The sequence below is a fragment of the Taudactylus pleione genome, unplaced genomic scaffold (assembly GCF_031769625.1).
Source record: "Taudactylus pleione unplaced genomic scaffold, aTauple2 ptg000004l, whole genome shotgun sequence".
Classification (NCBI taxonomy): domain Eukaryota; kingdom Metazoa; phylum Chordata; class Amphibia; order Anura; family Myobatrachidae; genus Taudactylus; species Taudactylus pleione.
In genome coordinates, this window is record NW_028284407.1 from 7,003,280 (window position 1) to 7,029,613 (window position 26,334).

The 26,334-nt window shown below is 43.6% G+C and overlaps 1 protein-coding gene across 1 annotated transcript in view; it reads right to left on the reverse strand.

Moving 5' to 3' along the window:
* Window positions 1-288: 288 nt before the first annotated feature.
* LOC148543380 (intelectin-1-like) overlaps window positions 289-26,334 on the reverse strand; it is a 47,198-nt gene continuing 21,152 nt past the window's right edge. Inside the window, exons 3-8 of the mRNA XM_088468507.1 lie at window positions 17,970-18,128; window positions 12,949-13,196; window positions 12,670-12,828; window positions 6,814-6,934; window positions 6,635-6,738; window positions 289-1,985 (exon numbers count right to left, since the gene is read on the reverse strand). Of these exons, the coding sequence (XP_088324633.1) occupies window positions 1,833-1,985; window positions 6,635-6,738; window positions 6,814-6,934; window positions 12,670-12,828; window positions 12,949-13,196; window positions 17,970-18,128 (944 nt within the window). The 3' untranslated portion in view covers window positions 289-1,832. The remainder of the gene's footprint in view (window positions 1,986-6,634; window positions 6,739-6,813; window positions 6,935-12,669; window positions 12,829-12,948; window positions 13,197-17,969; window positions 18,129-26,334) is intronic.

Consider the following 26,334-nt stretch of genomic DNA (forward strand, 5'->3'; position numbering starts at 1 on the left):
GCAGTCCATATTACATGGTGGGAGGCCTGACATTACAGTCCATATTACATGGTGGGAGGTCTGCCATTACAGTCATATTAAATCAAAGAAACACAAATTTGCAGCTCAGGCCTCTTTAACTTCTGGGCTCTTGACCATTTTTCTTCACACCTGTCAAAGCAGATAATGAGCCTTTTACACTCAAAGCCAAAATAAGAGTGAAGGAAAATCATCTACATCATAAATTGAGTTTTTAAAAATGTTTCTTAATTTGTTTAATAGACATATTTTGTAATTGAAAATGGACATATATAGTCAGGGAAAATGGTGAACTTAGGATAGCACATTTAAATACCTGTACGTCCAAATTTTACGTTCAGTCTGCATTTTGCCTTCACAGCAGTAAACTGCACCAGCAGGATCCCTGCGACTCTGTTTTTTTATTTTTGAAATATAGCAACTCTATATGTAGTGCACCAAGATGACTGCCTCACCCTGGGGTAGATGTACTAAGCCTTGGAGTGAAATAAAGAGGAGAGAGAGAGATAAAGTAGAGAGATATAAAGTACCAACCAATCAGCTGCTGTCACTTTTCAAACATAGGGCCATATTCAATTAGATGCGAAAAGCTAAGATCCGCAAAAAAATGTTGTCGATCACGGCTTTTCGCGTGTCGGAAATTTATCTCCGTATTCAATTCAAAATACTTTTCGCGTCCGCGGAAAGTCAATGCAATGTTATAGGCAAAAAAGATTCGCCTCTGAATAGCAGGAGAAAAGAGGTGCATTTTTTTTTATTGTGGGGTGCAAAGGTGGGGAAACCACTCAGAACCCTTGGGACAGTCCTCCAAAGGATAACGGTGTCAAAAAATCCCTAAAAAAAGTTAAGAACACCCCAAAAAAGTACTTTCATACTGGGGGTGAAAAAGTACAAAGTGGAGGTACAAGCATAAAAACTAGCAAAATAGACTTTTGGGGGGTCTGCAAGGAGGTGTTTTTAAGATTGCAGGTGCTTGCTACAGGTGCGTTTTTAACGTTTTTTAAAACTTCACTTTAGAGACTTTAAACCATGCTTGCACCCATTTTCAAGTACCCCAAATTTGACAGGACTACTTATTTTCACCAAAAAATACTGCTTAATGCTATTCTTCACCACTTGTGAAAAGACGCTAATAAGAAGCTATTGAAACAACTGAAGTACCCCAAATAGCTTTATTAGGGCTATTCGGGGACATCTACATTGATCCCCAATGTTAGTACACCTTTTTGGGGGGTTCAGGCTGATTTCCCAGCAATTTTTTTGCGTGGTTTGGAATTGAATAGGGCCAATAGTGGGGGCCCGCACGATATATTTCCGCATGCAAAACACGCGAAGTAGGTGGAAAGTCAGTCAGGCGAAACTTTATCGCGGACACGAAACTTATTTGATTACCGCCCATAGCCTGTAAAGTGACAGGAGCTGATTGGTTGGTATTCTCTCCACTTTATCTCTATTCAAGGCTTAGTACATCTCCCCCATAGTACCACTGTGGGCAGGATAATTAATCCTTGGGACTGATAGCCCAAAATGGTTTCTGTATACCTAAACCTCCATATTAATTTATGTTCATGGTTTCTGTAAAGCACCTTAAGTCCTTTTGGAGAAAAACACTAAATAAATAAAATCCTTATTAGATACAGATGCATTTTATATGCGATTATTATACATCATAATACAGAAATGTATGCCCAACTCTAAATGATCCCTACACTTCTAAAGCACAAGTGAAAAATACAAAGCTAATGTTGAACCGGTGCCAATCACTGTACAGTCGGCACATCATCGCCAGTGGTAATCAGGGACAAGGTGTCAGGTTATCTGTAAAACATCAACACAGCAGACTCTGTAATCTCTTTGCTGCTGCTCCATTCTTTGTGTGTCCCATAACCATCCCAGTCAAATGCGGCAAAGTCTCCACACTGTTTGGGGTCTGCTTGAGGAATATAGCCCCCTCCTCCAATGCAGTGCTGAAAACAAACAAAAATAAATTAATCAGTGCAGATCGACCCGTGATTACTTCCTAGTACGATGTCCATGTTAACAGATTCTAGGGGCAGCTGGCAGCAGAGGTCTCTACTTTCAGCAAATAGTAGATGGGGTAAGAGCTCAGACAGGCCCCAACGCTAGGTCCAGTGTTGACAAAAGGTGTGTGAAATTTTCCCTCTCAAGAAGCTACGCACACTAAGATGGCCGCTGGGGGGGTGGCGTGTCGGTGGCTCGCACTGGGTATCACTTGTGTATGCAGACAAGTCTGTCTGACTGACACAGACTCTCAGCAGGGACAAAGTGGGAGTGGTGGGAGACTGGTAGTCACTCCCACAGTGCCAAGCAGCCGCAGCGTTACATCATGCACTGTACGACTGACTCGTGACTGCGGCTTTTTAGAAGTGGAGATCTTGCCGATAGCAACCAATCAGATTCTAGCTATTATCTTCTAGAAGGTGATAAATAAATGTTAAGTAGAATCTGATTGGTTGCTATGGGCAACATCTCCAATTCTAATAACTCTCTCTTTAGTAAATATACCTCTGAGTGTGTTGTTGTGGCAGCTGATGTCTCAGGCGACACAGCAGATGCCATTTTGCTTTGGGGAGCCCCTGCCTCAGAAGATACAGCTGCCAGGTCATGCCTCCTTCCACACGAAGCCACACTCCTGTTCCCTATTTTAGAATGCCATATGTTGGGCGGTATGATAAGGGATAGTGTGGGAGTGCCAAATGAAAGACCCTCCCTGGATGCCAAATACAGTATGTTAGGTATGCCTCTGCAAATTGCTATTATTGTTTGGTTTAATCAATTGTAGAGGACCAATCTCAATTTACTGATTTACAGTTTTGCTGTCCCATTCAAAGCTATCCTACTCTATTTTAATAAAAATCATAACTATCCTTAGGAGTTATACATTTTCTACTTTCTATGTACTTGTTTTTAACTTATTGGAAGGGGAGAGGAATCAGCTCTGTAGACACAATGAAAATTGAATATTTAAAGCACATGCATTTGTGATTTTGATGCATGAAGTAGTGAACACAAATTTGGGGAGGAGCGTTGCTGTATTAGGATTTTGCTCAAGTGCCATAATGGGGTCATACAGCTCTGCCTGTGAATTTTGTGTTAGTGTTCTCACTTCATTAACTTAAAACAAAAGATATTTGTGGAACTTCCACCAAGGGGCCAAGCACCAAAAATGTTCCTTCTAAGAAGAGCCTTTATACCACTAGACTATCTACAGTAGACAAGGGACCCTGCCCAAAATAAAAACCATAGCACGGTATAATTTACCATAGGGATCTAAGGCCATATTCACTACAGTTCGCCAATACGATCGCAGCTGCAATTACACATGAAGTTCTGCTACGAAAATATGTTAATGGATGCAATCGCAAAGCCAGCATAGAGACACCCACTACCGCTTTCGCACATCCGTAATGTCTTGCAGTCCTGGGTATACTGTACATCAGTAACATCGGCTCCTCAGGCATATTTACAGCAGGTCTGACCTCACTCAGAAATTGCTAACCTTGTGACACACAGTGAGTGCACAAGCTGCGCATGCCATCGCAGTGGCTAATTTATGCAAGCCCATGAAACGTTGTTCAAATGGACAGGCACGCCTGCATTTCTCTGACCACTCCCCGTCACCACCCCCAAACGCTCACAGCCTGTCACTCACTCTGCGATGGCTTTCTGCGTGAGTGATAGTAATGCTAACTCGCGCACGTGCACTGCGATGCACCAGTGACGTGAGGTCAGGTAAATGGCTGGGGGGGCACTGAGTTGCATCACAGTCAGATTTACACATACATATATGAACCCGAGGGTTCATGTGGGCATTATACAAAGGTGCAGCAGTATATAGTGCTGGAAATGTGGTGTGTTTTGATCAGGGATGTGCGGAAAAGGTAGGCAAGGGAGGCAGTGTCTCACCTGCAATACACTTTTTACTCCAGTGTTTTAACTATAAAAATGATTAGAATACTACAAAGAAGATATTTAGAATATTTTCTTCAAATTTTTATAGTCAAAACTCTGGAGCAAGTATGACAGGAAAAGGCTCTGCCTCACCACACCGCACATCACTGGTACACACCATTGATCGATCTGAGTATGCTGTTGCAGTTGCAAAATGTGATTAATCAGGCCTTTAGTTAGCTCCCTATGGGGCCTATTCATCATAACTTAAAATTCGATGGAGGTAATTAGGTTTAAAACTCGCATGGAGTTCTACCTAATTACCGGAGGAATTCATCTATTTAGAAAAGCTGTTATTTTTGTGATGAAAGCTTTTCCGGAAATAGATACTTTTCCCTCTCTCTACACTACCTTACCGCAGCTGTAATCAGTGCTGCGCATGCACTGTTACATCCGTAAAAAACCAACGCATGCGCAGCATTGCCTACAGCTGCGGTAATTTCGTGTGTCCCCCCCAAAAAAACCTCCCCCTGTCCAGCACTTACCTGCCCTCTGCAGCCGCCTCATGCTCCGGTGGCTGCTTTGACACTGTGTTCTCCCGGCAGAACACTGGGCCTAATTCAGACCCGCTCGTGAGCGCTCGCAAGTGGGTCGATGTTGGCCCAGTGTGCATGCGCACGAGGGAGCCGGCTCCGTTGTGCGCATGCACGAGACATGGATAGCGATGGCCAAGCCGTCGCTATGGGTCTCGCTACAAAGGGGGCGTGCTGTCGATGGTGAGTGACAGCATGCCCCCTTTGGTGGCCATGCCGGGGGCGTTGCTGCCCAGACGGAGGCGTGCCCATGGGAACGCCTACCATCTGGGGCCGGACCCACTGACATCACAAGTGATGTCAGTGGGAGTGCTAACGGCTCTGATAGAGCCAAAAGCACTCCAGGGCTTGCGGCTATGAGACCCTGTGACCATCTTTTTGGCCGCTCGCTATAGCTGGGAGTGGTCACTGACAGCTATGCGAGCGGCCTGGAGGCCGCTCTAAAATTAGGAAGGATGGCCCTGATTTAGAGCGAGTGCTCTGTCAGAGGGTTCGGCTCTGAATCAGGGCCACAGTGCAGTTTAGGAAAAAAACAAAAACTTTCTAAACTTTACTATGTTCTGCCGGGAGTACACAAGGCCTGATTCAGAGCCGCTCGTAAGCGGCCGCTCGTTCGCTCCGAGCGATGTTCGCACATCTGTGCATGCGTTTGGGTTGTAATGCGCATGCGCCAACCAGTCAGTGCGGTCAGAATTCGTGTGCTCGCAAAATAGCGAATGCCTGCTAATTTGAGTGACAGAATGAGGCGTTTGTGGGTGGTAACAGGGGAAGGTACTTGAAAACGGGGAGTGGAGATCCGAACGCAGGCGTGCCAAACGGTCAAAACGGGCGTTTAATGGGAGTGCATAATTAGCAAAGCAGCATCATCGACCACGTCACTTGGTTGTCTTTTAGCCTGAACTGCTCGCATGATTGCGGTAGGAAAATGCTACCACAAGAATAGCGAGCAGTTCATACGCCGTTCGATGTACTCGATTAATCTAATAAATAGCGGAGATGACGTAGGATGCGAGCGGCCAGGGGGCGTTTTTTCAATATAGCGAGCGCATGTTTCGTTCGCTCGTTCAGACATAAAGGCGTCAACAGACCGCAAAGACCGAGCGCTTAATTTAAATATCCGGCCCCTTTTTCAGAACGACTGTCCACAAATCAGGCCCACAGTGTCAAAGCAGCCACCGGAGCCAGAGGAGGGAACAGAGAGACGGAGGGAGACACTGGGGGACCTGACCACACCTTACAGTGGCGAATAGTAACTCCATTAAATTCCGAAAATACATAACTTTTGGAATTTGATGAATAGCCTAATTTCCATATCCCCATACTAATGTATGGGGAGTGTGGAAATTAACGGAGGTGGACTTAACCAGGAGATATCAGGGATATCTCCTGTGTTAAGTGTCTTCATGAATACTAAAATAACGGTAATTAAGGCAAATGTCCTTAAAAACTTTATTTTAGTGTTGATGAATAGGCCCCTATGTGGCCTATTTATCAATTCATATTTGCAGTATATCCCCTAAAAACTACCGTTATATTGGATATTTTTGTTGCGATCCCCCGTTTCCAATTGAACAATAGTTCCCCATAGAAATGGAGGCTGCTTATTTCTCAAACGTACCAAGCTTGGTCCCGGTACATAAAGTAATCTTCAGATGGCATTAGCCATTGTACATTAAGGCAACATAATAACCCAAATAGTACAAGAAGGATCCTTAAGAACTCCCCACTCGCATCAGCAGACCACGTATGCGCAGTTGTGTGCCCGGAAGAAGTGAAATTAGCAATCACTTCGCTTCCAGCATACTCCTGGGACAGGCTCCGATGTCCCTGCCAGTGTATTCTAATTCTTCTGGATGATCTTTACATTTCTTATTGCTATGATAATTAATAAGTAAGCCCCACAGAGTAAAGCTACAGATGAAAGATAAATGAATGAGGAAAGCAAACAACCACAAAACAAGTGAGTTGATCTGTTCACCTCTGCTAAGACATTAAAGTAATATGTAACATTCCTGACCCAAAGTTTGGATCTACTCATAGTGGGAATTATGAGGACACAGTCAGAAGACAAATATTTTCATACCAATAATTATTTCCATTTAATTAAATACCTGTTCTGTATCACAGGCGGTCACTTTTACGCCAGCACACAGAGCCAGTGCAGCCTTTTCATTGTTAAAGACACGGAACTGAACAAATCCAGCTACAAACTGACCTATGGAAAATAAAATGGTAGTTTTATTATTTTTCGAAAATATCTGCATATTGCATTTCAGAGGGATAAACTTACTTCTTCCATTTGGTGAGTAATAATTTGCTGTCTTTTCTGCATTTCCAAAATCATACACAACAGGTACTGCAGGTCCATTGTTTGCTGGGCAGCTACCAGCATTGTACATTACTGGGTATTTCTGCAAGAGGATAATGCAATTATATTTAAAAAAAATTAATAAAAAAAATAAATATATATATATATATATTGTCGAAGCTGAATAATTGAGTGAGACAAGTTCAGTTTAAAATTTAATCGCAGCGACGCCATCTTGCGAATGGCCGCAAGACTCCATGTTGGAAATGAGATCGCAAGACACCATTTTGTGTGGTCAGCATTAATTCAAGTTATAACCCAGGAGCTAAGAACAGATGGCAATGTTTTTGTTTACCTACCAAGGGCAATGGGAAAAACCAGCTGTCTGAGTAGAAGTAAATAAGAAGAGACAATGGGTATTTTTACATACAAATTGGGAAACCCTGGATGCAGATAAAGTATAGTTGTGGCAATTGTAATATAATATCTACACAATTGGATTTGCCTGAATCCTAGACAGAATGTCTCCAAATCCCACAATTTGAGGTGATAATACATTTACATTTCACACAAGAGTCTGTGAGAACAAAAGAGATTTTGTTTTCCTTTGAACACAGCAGGTGGGGGCCTGCTGACAGAGGGCATGTAGAATTACAACCCTCAGCCATCCACACTACTGGATGTTCACTTCGTGTATGAGAGATTATGCACTTAAATCTCACCCATTAATAACTAGCGTCCTTACCAAACCCCGAATACCCACACACTACATATTCGCACATAAGGTTCCATAAGCATCAAAATGTATGATTCAAGTTGGTTAAGTTAGTTTAAATGCTAAGAAATAGAGGTTTTTGATATCTAAGGTATTATACATGATAAGCAAGGTATGTTTGGTCTCGTTCTGATGCGTACGCTTTTTACAGAATCCCGGTGTTATCGGTGGAGAGATCGCATAATGCAAACTCAAGTTACGGATCGCAGAACTTATAAGCAACAAAATGTTTTAGTTGATGGAATGTTACAGGAGGCGTTACCAGAAAGACCCCGGCTGTTAGAGGCAGGGAAAGTCTATTTGAAACAACCTGTTAAATGTGTCATTACATATGCTCCTCCTCTGGGAACCAATGAGATCAGCAGGAAGTTTCCCCTTTGTCCTGTTTCAGTCTGGGGGGGGAATAAATACACGTGTCCAAACACTGGTGTGCCAGTTCATGCTGAATTTTGGGTGAACTGAGGATATCTAGTCAGAAGTCTATCTCTGGGTCCGGAGGCGCAGCGTATGTATAGCCGTACTTGGTCTGTATTATTTCCTTTTTACGCCTAAATTATGTATGTATAGATTGCGTGTAACTGACTGTACTTTTACCTGAATAATACTTGTGCGTTGGAAACACAGATTCCACTGTCTTTATTTGCGGTTCTAGGCAAGTGAATCATAGAGGTTTACAGGCAGGAATGTATTAAAAGGTTTATTTACAAATTTAACAATATATATATCTATCTATATATATATATATATATATATATAGTCAGGTGCATAAATATTGGGACATTGACTGAATTTTCATATTTCGGCCTCTATTCACCACCACAATGGCTTTGAAATGAAACAAACAAGATGTGCTTTAACTGCAGACTTTCAGATTTAATTTGAGGGTAATTACATCCAAATCAGGTGAACGGTGTAGGAATTACAACGGTTTCTATATGTGCCTCCCACTTTTTAAGGGGCCAAAAGTAATGGGACTATCAACTCAAAAGCTATTCTCTCATTATTTCATTATCAATTAAGCAGGTAAAAGGTCTGGAGTTGATTCTAGGTGTGACATTTGCATTTGGAATCAGTTGCTGTTGACTCTCAATATGAGATCCAAAGAGCTGTCACTATCAGTGAAGCAAGCCATCATTAGGCTGAAAAATCAAAACAAACCCATCAGAGAGATAGCAAAAACATTAGGTGTGGCCAAATCAACTGTTTGGAACATTCTTAAAAAGAAAGAACGCACCGGAGAGCTCAACAATACCAAAAGACCCGGAAGACCACGGAAAACAACTGTGGTGGATGACAGAAGAATTATTTCCTGGTGAAGAAAAACCCCTTCACAACAGTTGGCCAAATCAAGAACACTCTCCAGGAGGTAGGTGTATATGTGTCAAAGTCAACAATTAAGAGAAGACTTCACAAGAGTGAATATAGAGGGTTCACCACAAGATGTAAACCATTGGTGATCCACAAAAACAGGAAGACCAGATTAGAGTTTGCCAAACAACATCTAAAAAAGCCATTACAGTTCTGGAACAACATCCTATGGACAGATGAGACAAAGATCAACTTGTACCCCAGTGATGGGAAGAGAAGAGTATGGAGAAGGAAAGGAACTGCTCATGATCCAAAACATACCACCTCATCAGTGAAGCATGGTGATGATAGAGTCATGGCATGGGCATGTATGGCTGCCAATGGAACTGCTTCCCTTGTATTTATTGATGATGTGACTGTTGACAATAGTAGCAGAATGAATTCTGAAATGTTTCGGGGGCAATATTATATGCTCATATTCAGTCAAATGCTTCAGAACTCATTGGACGGCGCTTCACAGTGCAGATGGACAATGACCCGAAGCATACTGCAAAAGCAACCAAAGAGTTTTTTAAGTCTAAAAAGTGGAATGTTATGCAATGGCCAAGTCAATCCCCTGACCTGAATCCGATTGAGCATGCATTTCACTTGATTAAGACAAAACTGAAGGGAAAATGCCCCAAGAACAAGCAGGAACTGAAGACATTTGCAGTAGAGGCCTGGCAGAGCGTCACCAGGGATGAAACCCAGCATCTGGTGATGTCTATGCGTTCCAGACTTCAGGCTGTAATTGCCTGCAAAGGATTTGCAACAAAGTATTAAAAAGTGAAAGTTAGATTTAGGATTGTTTCGTTTGTCCCATTACTTTTGGCCCCTTAAAAAGTGGGAGGCACATATAGAAACCATGGTAATTCCTACACCATTCACCTGATTTGGATGTAATGACCCTCAAATTAAATCTGAAAGTCTGCAGTTAAAGCACATCTTGTCTGTTTCATTTCAAAGCCATTGTGGTGGTGAATAGAGGCCAAAATATGAAAATTCAGTCAATGTCCCAATATTTATGCACCTGACTGTATCTGTATATATATATATATATATATATATATATATATATATATTTATTAGGGATGTGCAGGCTCGGTTCTACTCGGTTCCGTTCGGTTCTTTTTACCGAATCTTATTGGCTATCCAAAACTCGTGACAGCTGAAACCCAATAAGATCCGGTAAAAAGAACCGAACGGAACCGAGTAGAACCGAGCCTGCACATCCCTAATATTTATATATATCTCTGTATGTATATCTATTATTTAAGGCTGATAGGCATGTGTCTAGCAGCTGAGCACTGGCTGCCTGCTAGACACAGACTCGCAGCAGCACTCTTTCCCCAGTCCCTGGAGCCGCACAACTGCATTCCCACATTCGTGCCCTGCTCCCAACAATCAAAAATCCTCCCCTTGATAGGGGAAAGTGGCAAAGATATGGGGAGGCAGGGCAGGCACCACCATAAGGCAGCTGCCTAGGGCCGCCAGCCACTGGAGGAAGCTGCATGCCGCTAATAAATATGCCTGCTTGTGCTACGGCTCATGGCTGTGTCTGTGATGATGTTCTAGCAGCGGCCGCAGCGCTGGTCTAGCCAGCCGCAGCCACTTCTGTCAGTCACTGAGGCAGTGTGCACCGGCAGTGCTGCACACTTGTCTCCTTACTACACCGCAGCGTCTGCCCGCTGTGCCCCATGTTCTAAAATACTTAACTCTCTAGAGTCCCGCATCAGCAGTGGCAGCAATGCACAAATTCACTAGGAAAATTACATTTTCCCAGCGAGTCCCAGAGTCTACTCACTTGCACCACCGGCTAGAGAGGAGGGGGCATGGATGGACCATGTACATGCGGGCAGCATCCATTCACCGCTGCTCTGCAAGTAGAGTGTTACCTCCAACCTCCCAACCACCGAGGGCCCAATGGTGGGACAGTGGGCCTGATTCAGACCCATTCGCGAGCGCTGAGCGGGTCGATGTTGCCCAACTGCGCATGCACACGACGGAGGCGGCTCCGTCGTGTGCATGCGCGAGACCCGAATAACAACGACCAAGCCGTCGTTATGGGTCTCGCACCAAAGGGGGCGTGCTGTCGATGTTGATTGACAGCACGCCCCCCTTGGTGGGCGTGCCGGGGGCGTGGCTGCCCAGACAGAGGCGTTCCCATGGCAACGCCTACTGTATGGGGAAGGCCCCACTGACATCACTAGTGATAGAGCCAAAAGCACTCCAGGGCTTGCGGCAGCGAGACCCTACCGCAGGGTCTCGTCGCAAGCCCGATAGTCGCGATGGTCTTGACCATCGCGACCATCATTTTGGCCGCTCGCTATAGCTGTTGGTGGTCACCCACAGCTATGCGAGCGGCCAGGAGGCCGCTCCAAAATGAAGGAGGGACGGCCCTGATTCAGAGCGAGCGCTCTGTCAGAGCGTCCGGCTCTGAATCAGGGCCAGTGTCCAAAAAGCAGGACTGTTCTGCTGAAATGGGGATGGTTGGGAGATATGGAGAAGACACCTGTCAGTACTTGGAGCTGACACTGCCCTCCACCAGGGCCGCAACTAGGGGGGGCTGAGGGGTCATGTGCACCGGGCGCCATCCTCCAGCGGCACCGGCCACACACTTCTCTGTGCCGGAGGTCTGCAGATAGACACCTCCGGCAGTGGTGCGCGCCGGACAGTGGACAGTGAAAATCGGCGGAAGTTCCCGCCCTCCCTCCTCTCCTCGGAAGTTAGGGTAAGAGTTCGGGGGGGGGGGAGGGGGCGGAGAGGGAGTGAGAGGGGCGGCAGTGCTGCACAGGGCGCACTGCCGTCTAGCTACGACGCTGCCTCCACTACCCACCAATCACAGAACACCCCCCATAGCCCCACCCACAAATCCTCTCCCCTGTTCAAAGGTATGAGAGAGGACAGATCAGAAAGAGATACTGTCATACTGCAGATTTAAGAGCACCAGCAGGAAGTGGGAAAAACAAAGAAGCCTGTGGGCACAGGCGCTGGGGGACACCATGCTGAGTGACACAGGGGGGGGGAGCAGTGACATCAGTGCGGGCTAGCTCTGAGGTGTTGCTGTGTACAGGCTGCTGCTGTATACTGCCTTCAGAGTTGCAGGCAATAATTTTCCAGCACCTGTTCAACTAGTTCCCTGTAAGTTCAGCTATGGTTGTGGTGAGCTGTGATTGGAAGGAGCATATAAGAGGCCACCTCTATCTTCTTATTGGAGAATGTGGAGCTTCGGCTGTAGAGAGTACATGGTGTAGATGAGCAACGGATGCTCCTCCTCCCCAAATGCCTGAGTCACATGGCACTGTGGGAGACAGGAGGCACAGCCCGTTGGATATCTGGAGTTGAGAGAAGGAGCCAGGAGCACCACTATTGTAACATGCATCGCAGTGGGCTCCTAGAGATTATGGTGGTGGTTGAGATTGGTGGGTTCCATTTTTCCCTCTGCAATGGCGTCGGCTGCACCACTTTTCTTAGGGACCTGTGTCTAAGGTTCCCAAGCTGTATAGAGTGGTTCTCTCTAAGCTAAAATGAGTAGGTCCCAAGAAAGGGACCTCCACATTTGAGTGCTCATGGAGTACTATTTAGCAGTATAGGATGTACAAAGGTGAGCATCCCCTATAACAAAAAATAAAGATATCCGCACTAGTTACTACAGTTATGTACACAGTGTTATCTTCTTGGATAGTCTAAAAATTAAAAACGGTTTTATATGTTACCTTGTATAGATTAAAGAGGTTTCCACCCTCAGCAGACAGGAAGCCATTATCTGTGCGATATCGGAGAAGGGAGGAATCTCTCCATTTAGATACTGGTGTCTTGTTTGGCACGTGCCATATCCCCACATCATTAGCATATATATCATAATAGCCGGGGTTCTGATCACATAGGAGAAGACATTTATATACGTAAGAGAAGTCTCCCTTTCATAATGCAAACTAAATAGAATTTTAATAGACAACAAAAATCTTGAGTGGTACGCCATAAGTCATTCTTACCTTGTAGTCATCACTGGTGGCTCCATCTGGCAAACCAAATGTGGCATAGTTTGCCCAGTTGCCATCTCCTTCTGGGTTATTAACATTGTTCCCGTTTTGGCTGGACCAGCGGTCGCCAGTAGTGCACTTCCCAAACATATTGTTTTCATGGACACTGGCTACCAAAGTCCAACCTCCTCCATTGGTGGTCATGTCACAGAAGGTCTGATAGGACACCTCATCTTCACTAGTTAGTGTGTAGATTCCATCTGTAATAAAAGCACATTAACAGTCATTATACTTCAAAAAAAGCAAGTGGTGCACAATTATAATTATCTATTGCAAAGCATAACCAAATTATGAACACTTCCTATGCATGTTAGGACTTTTTCTTACTGTGGGCTCTATTTATTAACATTATTTTGACTAAAATAAAGTGAAAAAGGGTGTTTTCACACCCTTTTCACATTATTTTAGTATCACCTATAGTTATTACAGGGCGATTGGAGTAGAATTCGTAAATTTCTACTCCAACCCCTAAGTATCACTTTTAGTAAAGCAGATCGCATTTCCCATAATTGTAATGGGAAATGTGATCCGACCAGAGTTACTAAAAATAAAATGTGAAAAAATACCGGGGAAAGCCCTGTAATAATAACGCCACCTGGAGGTGGCGTTTTCCAGGGTCTCCCCCGGTTACCGGCCTCCTGCCCTGCTCTAACGGGGAGAGTAGACCCGGGAGTCGGTCCCAGTAATCAGCTGTGTGGTCTAAATAGACCGCAAGCTGATTACTGTAAAAAAAAGAAAAAAAAAATTGTAAAAAAAAAAATGTACTTACCTGACTCCAGGGACCAGTGATCGAGCCTCCGGTGATAACTCCCCTCTGGTCAGCTGGTCTCCCATAGTGCACTGCTGCCCGGTCATCAGGTGATTGGGCCCCAGTGCAGTATGGGAGATCACCTGACCGGAGGAATGGAGAACATCACCGGAAGCCCGGAGCATGCAGGTAAGTGTAATTAAGGGAGAGGGGGGTCGCGGGGGGGGTTTCCGTGATCGTGGGGGCGGGGCTTAGCACCAGGGGCGGGGCTTAGCACCGGGGGGGGTAGCAGCGGCGACCGGTTGGCGCATGCGCTGGCACTTAATCACGGTATTTTTGGTGAAAATACCGTGATAAGGCTCTGAAGGGGATTTGCAGGGACAGAGCTTTATCGCAAGCTCTGTCCCTGTAAGGGTTTTGTGGTAAATCCCTGTGATATTGCCTGAATTCGCAATGCGAATTCACTCGGCAATATCACACTACAATCTGCATTCAATATGCGGATTGTAGTAAATAGAGCCCTGTATGTTTGATACAAGATTGATATCTACATAGGTAGCTACTGTATATTCAGTATGTACTATGTTAACTTCCAACATGACTCCATAAATCCAATATAACACACTCTACACCTGACCTTCATTTCAATTAATTAAACCTCAATTAGTTAAATCAGCACAGGAAACTGAAATCTATATAATAACCCAACAAAGTATGTCCCTTTTCCGACATGCACAGTGGAAGCCGGGACTTGATACTCTTAAACCAACAGCTCCCACTGCAGCTACAGAACAGACCATAGAGGATGGGGACAACTCTGTGGGTGCTGGGAATGGGGTAAGTATTAAGCGGGGAAGGATTGGGGAGGGGGACAGGATGGAAGAGGGGGCAGAATCGGGGTCAAGACAGGTCTTGTGGGAGGCTATTAAGATGACCTGGCATATGCTGGGTCCCTTTACAAGTAATAAACTGCTATGGTCTCTGTTTTGTCTACACCATGCACAGTTGGTGCAGTATACTGTAATTATTTATACGGTATCAAAGATATTTTTTATCATTTTTAATTGTCTTTTTTAGCTTATTGTTTTTATGAATCATATCCCTTGTTGCTTTTATATCTCATTATGATTTTTTTTAAATTGTTATTCTTATGTATTTAGGCCCTCATTCAGAGCCGTACGCTCTGAGCAGAGTGCACGCTCTGAATGAGGGCCGGCCTCCATGAAAATGGAGCGTCCTTCTGGACGCTCGTATAGCTGTGGGTCATCACCCACAGGCTATACGAGCGTGCATTTTGATGGCCGCGATGGTCTCGACCATCGCGACCATCGAAATTGCGAGCCGGAGCCTGCGGTTGAGATTTTCAACCGCAAGCTCCGGAGTGATTTTGGCTCTATCAGAGCCAAAATCACTCCCACTGACATCACTAGTGATGTCAGTGGGCCGGCTTCTGACGGGAGGCGTTCCCGTGGGAACGCCCCCGTCAGGGAGGCACGCCCCCGGCACGCCTACCAAAGGGGGCGTGCTGTCAATCAACATCGACACTACGCCCCCTTTGATCAGACACAACGAGCGAAGGACTTTCCTTCGCTCGTCGCGTCTGGCGCATGCGCACGACGGAGCTCCGTCCGTCGTGCGCATGCTCAGTCCATAACATCGACCCACTTGCGAGCGGACAGCCGCTCGCGAGTGGGTCTGAATCAGGCCCTTATTCTCTTTTATGTTATCGGGACCTATATACCACTGTTCAATTGAAAACTTGTGTTAGAAATTGAAAGGAAGCTAAATTTCCGGATATTCTCCATTTATTTTTGTTGTGGATCGCAGCCTGGAACACAAACTACTGACCCTCGGAATGCAAAACCAGGAAATGCATAAGTCACATGATCCGGGAGTGCGTAAAATCACTTCCGGTCACTGAACTATCCGGAATCCCGATTGTTACTTCAGCTTGGAACGTATCCGGAATTGTCCGTATCACATGATCTGAGAGTGCGGAACGTCACTTCCGGTTTTGGAATATCCGATTAGCTGTGCTTAATGATTTGTGATTAGGGTGGGTATATTAAGAAGCCCCTAGATTACTGTCATAGTTGCCAAGTCCACTTATAACAAGCGGAATTGGGCTTGTTTTTTCCCCAGTTGCTTGTTTGTTTGGATGGTTGCTTGCTGCTTGTTTTTGGGGTTATTTTTATTTTAAGTAGCTTGTTTTTGGGCTTGATAGCCAGGTCCCACTACTAAGGTGAGCAAATGTTATATAGCTCTTTCACCAATCCATTTATGTTTAGCTCTCTGTCAGTATGTATATCTCTCTGTATATCTAGTTATATAGATTTGGTTAACTAGAATGACTCGTTTAAACTATCAATAGAAGTTAAATTTTCCCATATGTCAGTTATTGTGTTTGTTTAAATTACCATTTTGTCCTGTACTTTACCACGCACAGAGGGCCTGATTCAACAGTGCTCACTAGTTGTTTGGGAATCTGCGCAGGACCCATTCTGTGCATTTGCAGAATGGGTCCTGCTATATCGCACAGGCACCTGTATGCATTTGCCTGATTGACAGGCAGAGGAGTTTGCGGGGCGGAGACGGCCTGCGTTCCTGGAAACGGGGGCATGTAGCCCCCGTTTTCTGGGAGTGGCAAATCTAGGATCTGCATCCATGGATGCAGACTTCCTGGCCTTGCATGAAGACAGAACACGGCCAGCTTCAGCTACCGCGTCCTGACCAAAGGTGCAACCATCTCGATTGATGGTTGCAATGGTGATCCCAGACTTCAACCTTGGTCGCAGCCTGGGATCACAGATGCAGCAAGGAGATTTCAGGCACCTTCAACTGCATTTGCATTTTAGGAAGGACAGAATTACAAAGCTGCTGGTGTGCGGCATTTGCAATTCCGTCCTATGCCGAATCAGGCCCCGAGTGCCCTGCGCATTACTTCGCACAGTGGAGTCTATTCATAGAGCAGGGAAAAGCCATGTTTTGCAAATATTTATATGTATTTTAATAAAATTAACAATAACTTTGTGGTTTACATTAAATTACCCCCACCCCCGTACCACCATATTACATTTGGCTTATGTTTTGGGCTTTATCAGATTGGGTTGGGCTTGTTTTGGGCTTGTTTTTCACTCAAGAGTTGCTTGTTTCTAATTTCAGAGTTGGCAACAGTGATTAGTGTCACCATTCCTCTTGTGAAGGACTAAAGGGTCTGAAATCTATTAGGCAGGTGACGCTGGAAACAGGAGGACTGCTGAGGAGAGTACGGTCTGGGAATATCCGGAAAGGGTGAGACAGGGAGTCGGCATTTGTTACACACCTAGAGAGATTTTATTTGCCCAGCTGATTCCCCAGAAGCAAGTCAGTACTAGGAGAACCCCACAGTTTGGTGGATATAAGCATTTATGTTTTTATTTATACGAGTGCAATAGAATAAAATTATAGTGTTTTGAAAAGCATTATTGCACTATTTGTTTGCGATTCCTTGTGCTTGTTTTTATGGCGTATCAGCCCAACATACTGAAGGCAGAGCTGAACCATCTTAGAAGCAAGTTGACTTCAGGAGGAACCCAGAGTGTGGTGGGTATGTGCTTGATGTTTTTTTTTTATATCTTTGTGAGTGCAACTTATTATTAAAATAAGAAATTTTGAAAGGCAATATAGCACTATTTTTGTTGCGATTTTTTGTGTGTTTATTTTAAGAGTACTACTGAATGAACAAAAAGGATCTGTGGACTGTGAAAATTAATTTCTACTCATAAGGAGAAGAGAGAACGTCTATCCATTACTCGGATGAGTAAGACTCTAGGGGGTAAATTTACTAAAGTGAGAGTTTTTAGAAGTGAGTTTTAAAAGTGATGTTGCCCACAGCAACCAATCAGATTCTAGCTATTATCTTCTAGAAGGTGCTAGTTAAATGTTACGTAGAATCTGATTGGTTGCTATGGGCAACATCACTTTTAAAACATATGATTATGCTAATCTTGTCAAACTTGTCTTCCCATTGAGTGACCTTGTGGTGATCAGGGCTTAAAGACACTAATTGCATCTTCATGGATCATCACCGCTAACCTTGCAGGGAGTTAAGAGGTCTCTCCCTCATCTAATGATGGAGGCTGTTTTCATACCTTTTTGTTATACCTAATTATTCCCTGGACACAAAAGTATTTTCCGGCATATTTTCCAGCTTCTATAATGTGTGTTCTACGATCACATTACTCACCTCTGGCGCCAGACTGAGACTGCTTAATTTCATTGCAGCTCCTATATCTATGGTAATTGCCCCCAATGTTATTTGATGGAGAGAAGCTATTATAATCATCTTTCCAACAGGCCAGTAAATTCAGAATGCTCAGCTTCTTCTCGTGAAGCGATGGATCATCTGAGGATACAGGAAAAACGTTAGATATCATACAACTTTTTTAGGGACAGTTCCCTTTCTTTAATAAAATCCCTCTCTCATTTAACTTGTATCAGTATTGCGTAAAGCACACACCTCTACCATGGCTCAGAGGACCTCATTCAGAGGCGGTCGCAAGAAGCGATCGGTCTCTCTGAATGAGGGCGGGCACTTCTTTTTTTTTGGTGCGGCCTCCTGGTCGCAAGCTAAGCTGTGGGTTACCACCCACAGCTTAGCTAGCGACCAGGGTGATGGTCGCGATGGTGATCACCATCGCGACCATCGGGGCTTGCGACCAGACCCTAAGGTTGTGTCTGGGCATTCGCAAGCCCCAGGGAGCTTTCTGCTCTGATGGAGCAGGAAGCTCCCCACTGACATCACTGATGATGTCAGTGCGGCCACCCACAAACGGTAGGCGTTCCTTACGGAACGCCTCCGTTTTGGAAATCACCCCCCCGGCCCGCCTACAAAAAGGGGCGAGCTGTCGATCAACAGTTTCTCTCTCGCTCCGGGGCTTGCGCACGCGCAGTGCGGCCGCTGCGCATGCTCAGGGCTACCCATCGACCCGGTTGCGAGCACATCGGTGCTTGCGACCGGGTCTGAATGACCCCCAGAGTGTGTAGGTTGCTACCCAAATTTAATCTATTAACTTTTATGCACAAGTGCATGCAGGAATTATGTGCATGTCCCTTTTTTTTGTTTTTACATTTTGTTGCCACCTGAGTGTGACTTGGGCACTCATACGGAGGACAGCCTGACATGCACGGAGGACAGCCTGACATGCCTGGATTAGATTTTAGGGGAGATGTATCAAGCCTTGGAGAGAGATAAAGTGGAGACGTTGTCCAATGCTTTAAACAAAAGATAATGATCCCTTAACAGGTGCACATGCAGAGCCTGCAGCCTAGTTCACTGTTCTAAAAAGAGTTTCACCACACTCAAATACAATAACCAACAATCAAAAAATATTTTTAGAACAGATGTGCGGCGCTGGTCTAAACAAATGGATGCACAGTGATACTTAGACCCCTTGTGTTACCTTGATATAATGAAGTAGATGTCCACTTTTTAGTCCCTTCGAGCTCCAGCTCATGTGAAGTAAAATTGCCACAATATAGAAAAAAGTAAAAACAAGGAGAATAGAACAATCAGAGTCTATTGTATATAAATGATGTAAAGCTAAGCATCGGTTATGACATCCATATAGGGTAGGTAGTTGGTGTGTACCCCACTCACATCTAATAGGACTTATATAGGTATATAAAGGTATCTTTCCTTCCATCCAAACACTTCCCCCAGTAGGTATTTTGAAACTTTTAAACAGCGTGATAGTGCATACCTTCACTTACAATTAGTAAGGGTTGTATGTTCTCATCAAGGTTTCTTTGTCTTTTCCAAAAAGACTTTTAAGATTTTCCACCATCATAGGTTCTTCCTCCCCTCATATAAGCATTGAATATGAAAGGAAGAGGGAATGAACCATATGGTTCGTTCCATCTTCCTTTTCATATTCAATGCTTATATGAGGGGAGGAAGAACCTATGGTGGTGGAAAATCTTAAAAGTCTTTTTAGAAAAGACAAAGAAACCTTGATGAGAACATACAACCCTTACTAATTGTAAGTGAAGGTATGCACTATCACGCTGTTTAAAATTTCAAAATACCTACTGGGGGAAGTGTTTGGATGGAAGGAAAGATACCTTTATATACCTATATAATTCCTATTAGATGTAAGTGGGGTACGCACCAACTACCTACCTTATATGGATGTCATAACCGATGCTTAGCTTTACATCATTTATATACTATAGACTCTGATTGTTCTATTCTCCTTGTTTTTTCTTTTTTCTATATTGTGGCAATTTTACTTCACATGAGCTGGAGCTCGAAGGGACTAAAAAGTGGACATCTACTTCATTATATCAAGGTAACACAAGGGGTCTAAGTATCACTGTGCATCCATTTGTTTAGACCAGCGCCGCACATCTGTTCTAAAAATATTTTTTGATTGGTTGCATTGGACAACTTACAATCAGCTTCTGTCATTTCAAAGACTGTGCTAAATAACTTTACATCTCCCCCTTACTGCAGCTAATCAGGTGATTGTAAACCGAGACAAAAGCAGGATCCATTAAAAAAACAAAACAAAAAAAAACAAAGTTACCCCTTGTTTCCCTCCTAGTGATCTTCTTGTCTTAGACAACAAAATCACCACTAGCTGCCTGAATTTATATTTAACTGGAGTTATCATATCTGTCACGGTTTTGTTATTCTGTAGATCCTTCTCGCGACCCTTAGCTATGACAGATGTGTTTAGGAAAAGTGGAGGCTTAATTATACGTTGGCTCATGGGTATACACAGGATTGTAGGCACACTAATGACAGTGTAGGAACCACAGACTTGTGATATGCATGGATACTGAACTGGAACCCATACTTGCCGCCTCTTCCAGGCCTGCCGGGAGCCTCCCGAAAATCTGGTTCCGCTTCTGTCACCCCGCAAGCCTAGGCATGTCCCCCGGCACCACGTGACATCCCCCCCCCTCCACGCCCAATGCAAAAGTGGCCGGTCCGGGGACGTGATGACGCAATTTGCGCTGAATTGCAACTTTGTAGCCCCGCCACCTGCCTTATAATGCTGGCAATATCAGCAATATAAAGCGGAGGACGGGGCCTCGATGAAACGATCGCGTCGGCGCGCCCCAGCTCCGCCTACCTGGACCACCCTCACCCTCCCTGCTGGACCGACCTGCAATATTGGCAGATAGAATGCAGGTAACTAACAACTGCAAATGGATAAGTCTGTATGCAGCGTGGAAGCTGCAGTATTGGCAGATAGAATGCAGGTAACAGCAGCAAATGGATAAGTCTGTATGCAGCGTAGAAGCTGCAGTATTGGCAGATAGAATACAGGTAATAGCAGCAAATGGATAAGTCTGCATGCAGCGTAGATGCTGCAGTATTGGCAGATAGAATGCAGGTAACAGCAGCAAATGGATAAGTCTGTATGCAGTGTAGAAGCTGCAGTATTGGCAAATAGAATGCAGGTAACAGCAGCAAATGGATAAGTCTGTATGCAGCGTAGAAGCTGCAGTATTGGCAGATAGAATACAGGTAATAGCAGCAAATGGATAAGTCTGCATGCAGCGTAGATGCTGCAGTATTGGCAGATAGAATGCAGGTAACAGCAGCAAATGGATAAGTCTGTATGCAGTGTAGAAGCTGCAGTATTGGCAAATAGAATGCAGGTAACAACAGCAAATGGATAAGTCTGTATGCAGCGTAGAAGCTGCAGTATTGGCAGATAGAATACAAGTAACAGCAAATGGATAAGTCTGTATGCAGAGTGGAAGCTGCAGTATTGGCAGATAGAATGCAGGTAACAGCAGCAAATGGATAAGTCTGTATGCAGCGTAGAAGCTGCAGTAGTGCGAGATAGAATGAAGGTAACAGCAGCAAATGGATAAGTCTTGTCGAAGCTGAATAATTGGCAGAGACAAGATCAGTTTAAAATTGAAGCGTGCGCAACACCATCTTGCAAATGGCAGCTAGACTCCATTTTAGAAACAAGAATCTGCAAGACGCCATTTTGTGACCAGCGTCATTTCAAGTTACAACTCAGGAGCTAAGAACAGATGGCAATGTTTTTGTTAATCTACCAAGGGCAACTGGAAGAACAAGCTTTCTGAGTAAGAGTAAATAGAATAGACAATGGGTATTTTTACATACAAATTGGGAATCCCTGGATGCAGATAAAGTGGTGGCAATTGTAATATAATCCAGGCATTGATCTACACAATTGGATTTGTCTAAATCCTAAACAGGTCTTAGCCCCACACACAGACAGGATGGCCCCAACTTCACAGCTTGATTTGCATTTCACACAAGAGTTTCTTTTGAAGCCTGGGACAGGTGGGGGGGGACTGCTCACAGAGTGGGCTTGTGGAACTATCTTGCTCAGCATGCCACACTGCTAAAATGTTCACTCAGTGAGAGTTAACTGCACCCTTCCTCATACACACATTAATAACTAGCGTCCTTATATCAAACCCCAAATACCCACACATTACATATTCACACATAAGGTTCAATAAGCTCTAAAGTGTATGATTTAAGTTGGTTCAGTTAGTTTAAATGCTGAAAAATAAAGATATTTGATAACTAAGGTATTATACATGATAAACAAGTCATGTTTGGAGTTGTACTGATGCGTATCCTTTTTACAGTATTCCGGTGTTATTGGTGGGGAGATCGCATCATACATTCCCGAGTTATGGATCGCAGAGCCTACAAGCAACAAAATGTATATTTTAGAAGCAACTGTTAGGATGCTGCAGGAGGCGTGAAGAGGAAGACCCCCAGCTGTTAGAGGCAGGGAGAATCTGTTTGAACCAGCCTGTTAAATGTGCTGTAACAGATGCTTCACCCCTGGGAACCAATGATATCAGCAACAGACTTCCCTATTGTCCTGTTTATTCTGTGGAGGGTATAAATATGAGTGCACGAACGCTGGTTCTGGGTCTTCGTGCTGAATGCTGAATGACGAGGGGTCTCTTGCTGATGCCTATCTCTGGGTCCGGAAGTGCCTGCGTATGTATACTGTACTTGGGGTCTGTATAATTTCCTTTTGCGCCTAAATTGTGTGTCTCTCTCTCTCTGTGTCTTTCTCTCTCTGTGTCTCTCTGTCTCTCTGTCTCTCTCATTGTATTTTGATCAACTGTACCTTGTGACTTTATGATTTATTTGCGCTTATTGTACACAAATCATAGCGTGTAACTGACTGTACTTTTACTTCAATAATACTTTGTGCTTCGGAACCACATGTTCTGAGTCTGGAGTCTCTATTTATTGTATGACTGCGTACGCAAATTAGCGTCATCCTTAGAGGTTTATAGGAAGGATTTTAGAAGGTACAGGCAGGGGTATATAGAGGTTAATTTCAATATCATCAGTCTGTATGCAGCTTAGAAGCTATAATATTGGCAGATAGAATGCAGGTAACAGCAGCAAATGGATAAGTCTGTATGCAGCGTAGAAGCTGCAGTATTGGCAGATAGAATGCAGGTAACAGCAGCAAATGGATTAGTCTGTATGCAGCGTGGAAGCTGCAGTATTGTCAGATAGAATGCAGGTAACAACAGCAAATGGATAAGTCTGTATGCAGCGTGGAAGCTGCAGTATTGGCAGATAGAATACAGGTAACAACTGCAAATGGATAAGTCTGTATGCAGCGTAGAAGCTGCAGTATTGGCAGATAGAATACAGGTAACAGCAGCAAATGGATTAGTCTGTATGCAGCGTGGAAGCTGCAGTATTGGCAGATAGAATGCAGGTAACAGCAGCAAATGGATGTCTGTATGCAGCGTAGAAGATGCAGTATTGGCAGATAGAATGCAGGTAACAGCAGCAAATGGATTAGTCTGTATGCAGCGTGGAAGCTGCAGTATTGGCAGATAGAATGTAGGTAACAGCAGCAAATGGATAAGTCTGTATGCAGCGTGGAAGCTGCAGTATTGGCAGATAGAATGCAGGTAACAACTGCAAAAGGATAAGTCTGTATGCAGCGTGGAAGCTGCAGTATTGGCAGATAGAATACCGGTAACAACAGCAAATGGATAAGTCTGTATGCAGCGTAGAAGCTGCAGTATTGGCAGATAGAATACAGGTAACAACAACAAATGGATAAGTCTGTATGCAGCGTAGAAGCTGCAGTATTGGCAGATAGAATACCGGTAACAACAGCAAATGGATAAGTCTGTATGCAGCGTGGAAGCTGCAGTATTGGCAGATTGAATGCAGGTAACAGCAGCAAATGGATAAGTCTGTATGCAGCGTGGAAGCTGCAGTATTGGCAGATAGATTACCGGTAACAACAGCAAATGGATAAGTCTGTATGCAGCGTAGAAGCTGCAGTATTGGCAGATAGAGTACAGGTAACAGCAGCAAATGGATAAGTCTGTATGCAGCGTAGAAGCTGCAGTATTGGCAGATAGAATTCAGATAACAGCAGCAAATGGATAAGTCTGTATGCAGCGTAGAAGCTGCAGTATTGACAGATAGAATACAGGTAACAGCAGCAAATGGATAAGTCTGTATGCAGCGTAGAAACTACAGTATTGGCAGATAGAATGCAGGTAACAACAGCAAATGGATAAGTCTGTATGCAGCGTAGAAGCTGCAGTAATGGCAGATAGAATGCAGGTAACAGCAGCAAATGGATTAGTCTGTATGCAGCGTAGAAGCTGCAGTATTGGCAGATAGAATACAGGTTATAAATAAAAAGTACACAGTGCTGCGCTTGTAAAGTGTCAGCTGCTCATTAGGTTAAATACAATGAATTGGGTGTTTATGAGCGCTCTACATAAATAAAATAAAATTAATTAAAATAAATATTTATATTAGTGGCACCTGTGGAAAAATATTTGTTAAAACGTAGTGTTTATAGCTCCTTTATGAGGATATTGTTTTAAGGTGAGGTCCGGTTTAACACGTAAGTTGGATCGCACTGTATTAGTCCAAAATCTGTCCCTACCTTGCCCTCATAGAGATGGTGCAGCGGGACAGGTCCGGATTATGATGTTACATTGGTGGAGAGTGGCGTGGCCTCGGCTCTCTCTCCACGTGCTGCCGGCGTCTGGCCGTGTGCGGCTGCTATAGATGACGTCAGCGGGACAGTGCGGGTAGTGTAAGCGGCTTCCACGAAGGTCAGCTTGCTGCCGGATACCAATCACCTGAATGCCCCAACGCGTTTCGTACCATTCGGTACTTTGTCAAGGATAGCATTGGGCTGATCTTAGGTCCTTTATATACCTATAACTTTATTAACTAATTGTTTAAAACACAGGAAGTTGTCGCCGGAATCACTTTAATAAAGGCGGTAACCACATGTTTGTCCTCCATTTTTATGGATTCTCCTATAATTTAATAAATAAATACGGTGTCACTGAAATTGTTAAAAAGATTAAAAATAAGAGAAAAAAAAAAGGGGGTGAACGTTATATAGTTATAAAAATGCATTTAATTCAATATCGATATTGAGACCAGATGGTTGTAATGTTCTAAGATCATAAATCCACCTGGTTTCATTTCTTTTAAGGCTAACTAAAATGTCGCCACTTCTCCAATTTTTGTGGATTTTTTGAATGGCTGTAAACTTCAGACCCATAGGGTTTCTTTGGTGTACAAGGGCAAAATGATTAGACACACTATGGGTCTGTAAGCCTCTCTTTATGTTGTAAATATGTTCAGCTAGCCTTATTTTTATCTTTCGTTTAGTCTGGCCTACATATTGGAGCCCGCAAGGGCATTCCAATAAATAGATCACCTCTTCACTCTCACAAGAAATGAATTCTTTTATTTTATACGTTTTTCCCGTTATATTAGATTTGAATTCATGTTTAGGTTTAGTAGATATTGTTTTTTGATTTTTACACGCTATACAGCTTAAACAGTAGTGATATCCTTTGTTCTTCAATGATTTCTCATGGTCCAAAGGGATGAAGCTTTTTACTAGTTCCTGTTGCATGTTTTTCGCTTTATGATAAATGATGTGTGGATTTTCAGAAATGTATGGGTTTAAATCAGTATCCAGTTTAAGAACATGCCAATGTTTCTTCAGTAAATCTTCTATTGTTGTGATATTGCTGTTGTACTGTGTAATAAATGAAATTCTGTTCTCTGTAGGCTTATTTTTATTTTGATAAGTAATTAATTCTTTCCTTTCTAATTTTTCGGTTTTAAGTATTTGAGTGTCTAATTCTTTCGGTTTGTATCCTTTACTGATGAAATTTGTTTTCAATGTTTGACTTTGTTTAACATATTCCTGATTTTCTGTGCAATTTCGTTTTATTCGTCTAAATTGCCCTTCAGGTATGTTCTTAATCCACTGTCTATGGTGATTGCTTGATACAGGTAGGGCATTGTTGCCACTAACTTCCTTTATATGAGTTCTCGATTGTAACTGGTTTTCTTTGATATAAATTTCCAAATCGAGGAAAATGACACTTTCTTTACTTGTAACCGTGGTGAATTCTAAATTCAAATCGTTTCTGTTAATGTATTCAATGAATTCTTTTAATTTTTCGTTCGGGCCGTCCCATATAAAGAACACATCGTCGATGTACCTTTTCCAACAGATCAAGTATGACTTGTATTCGTTGTTTTCCCATATGCATTCCTCCTCCCATTT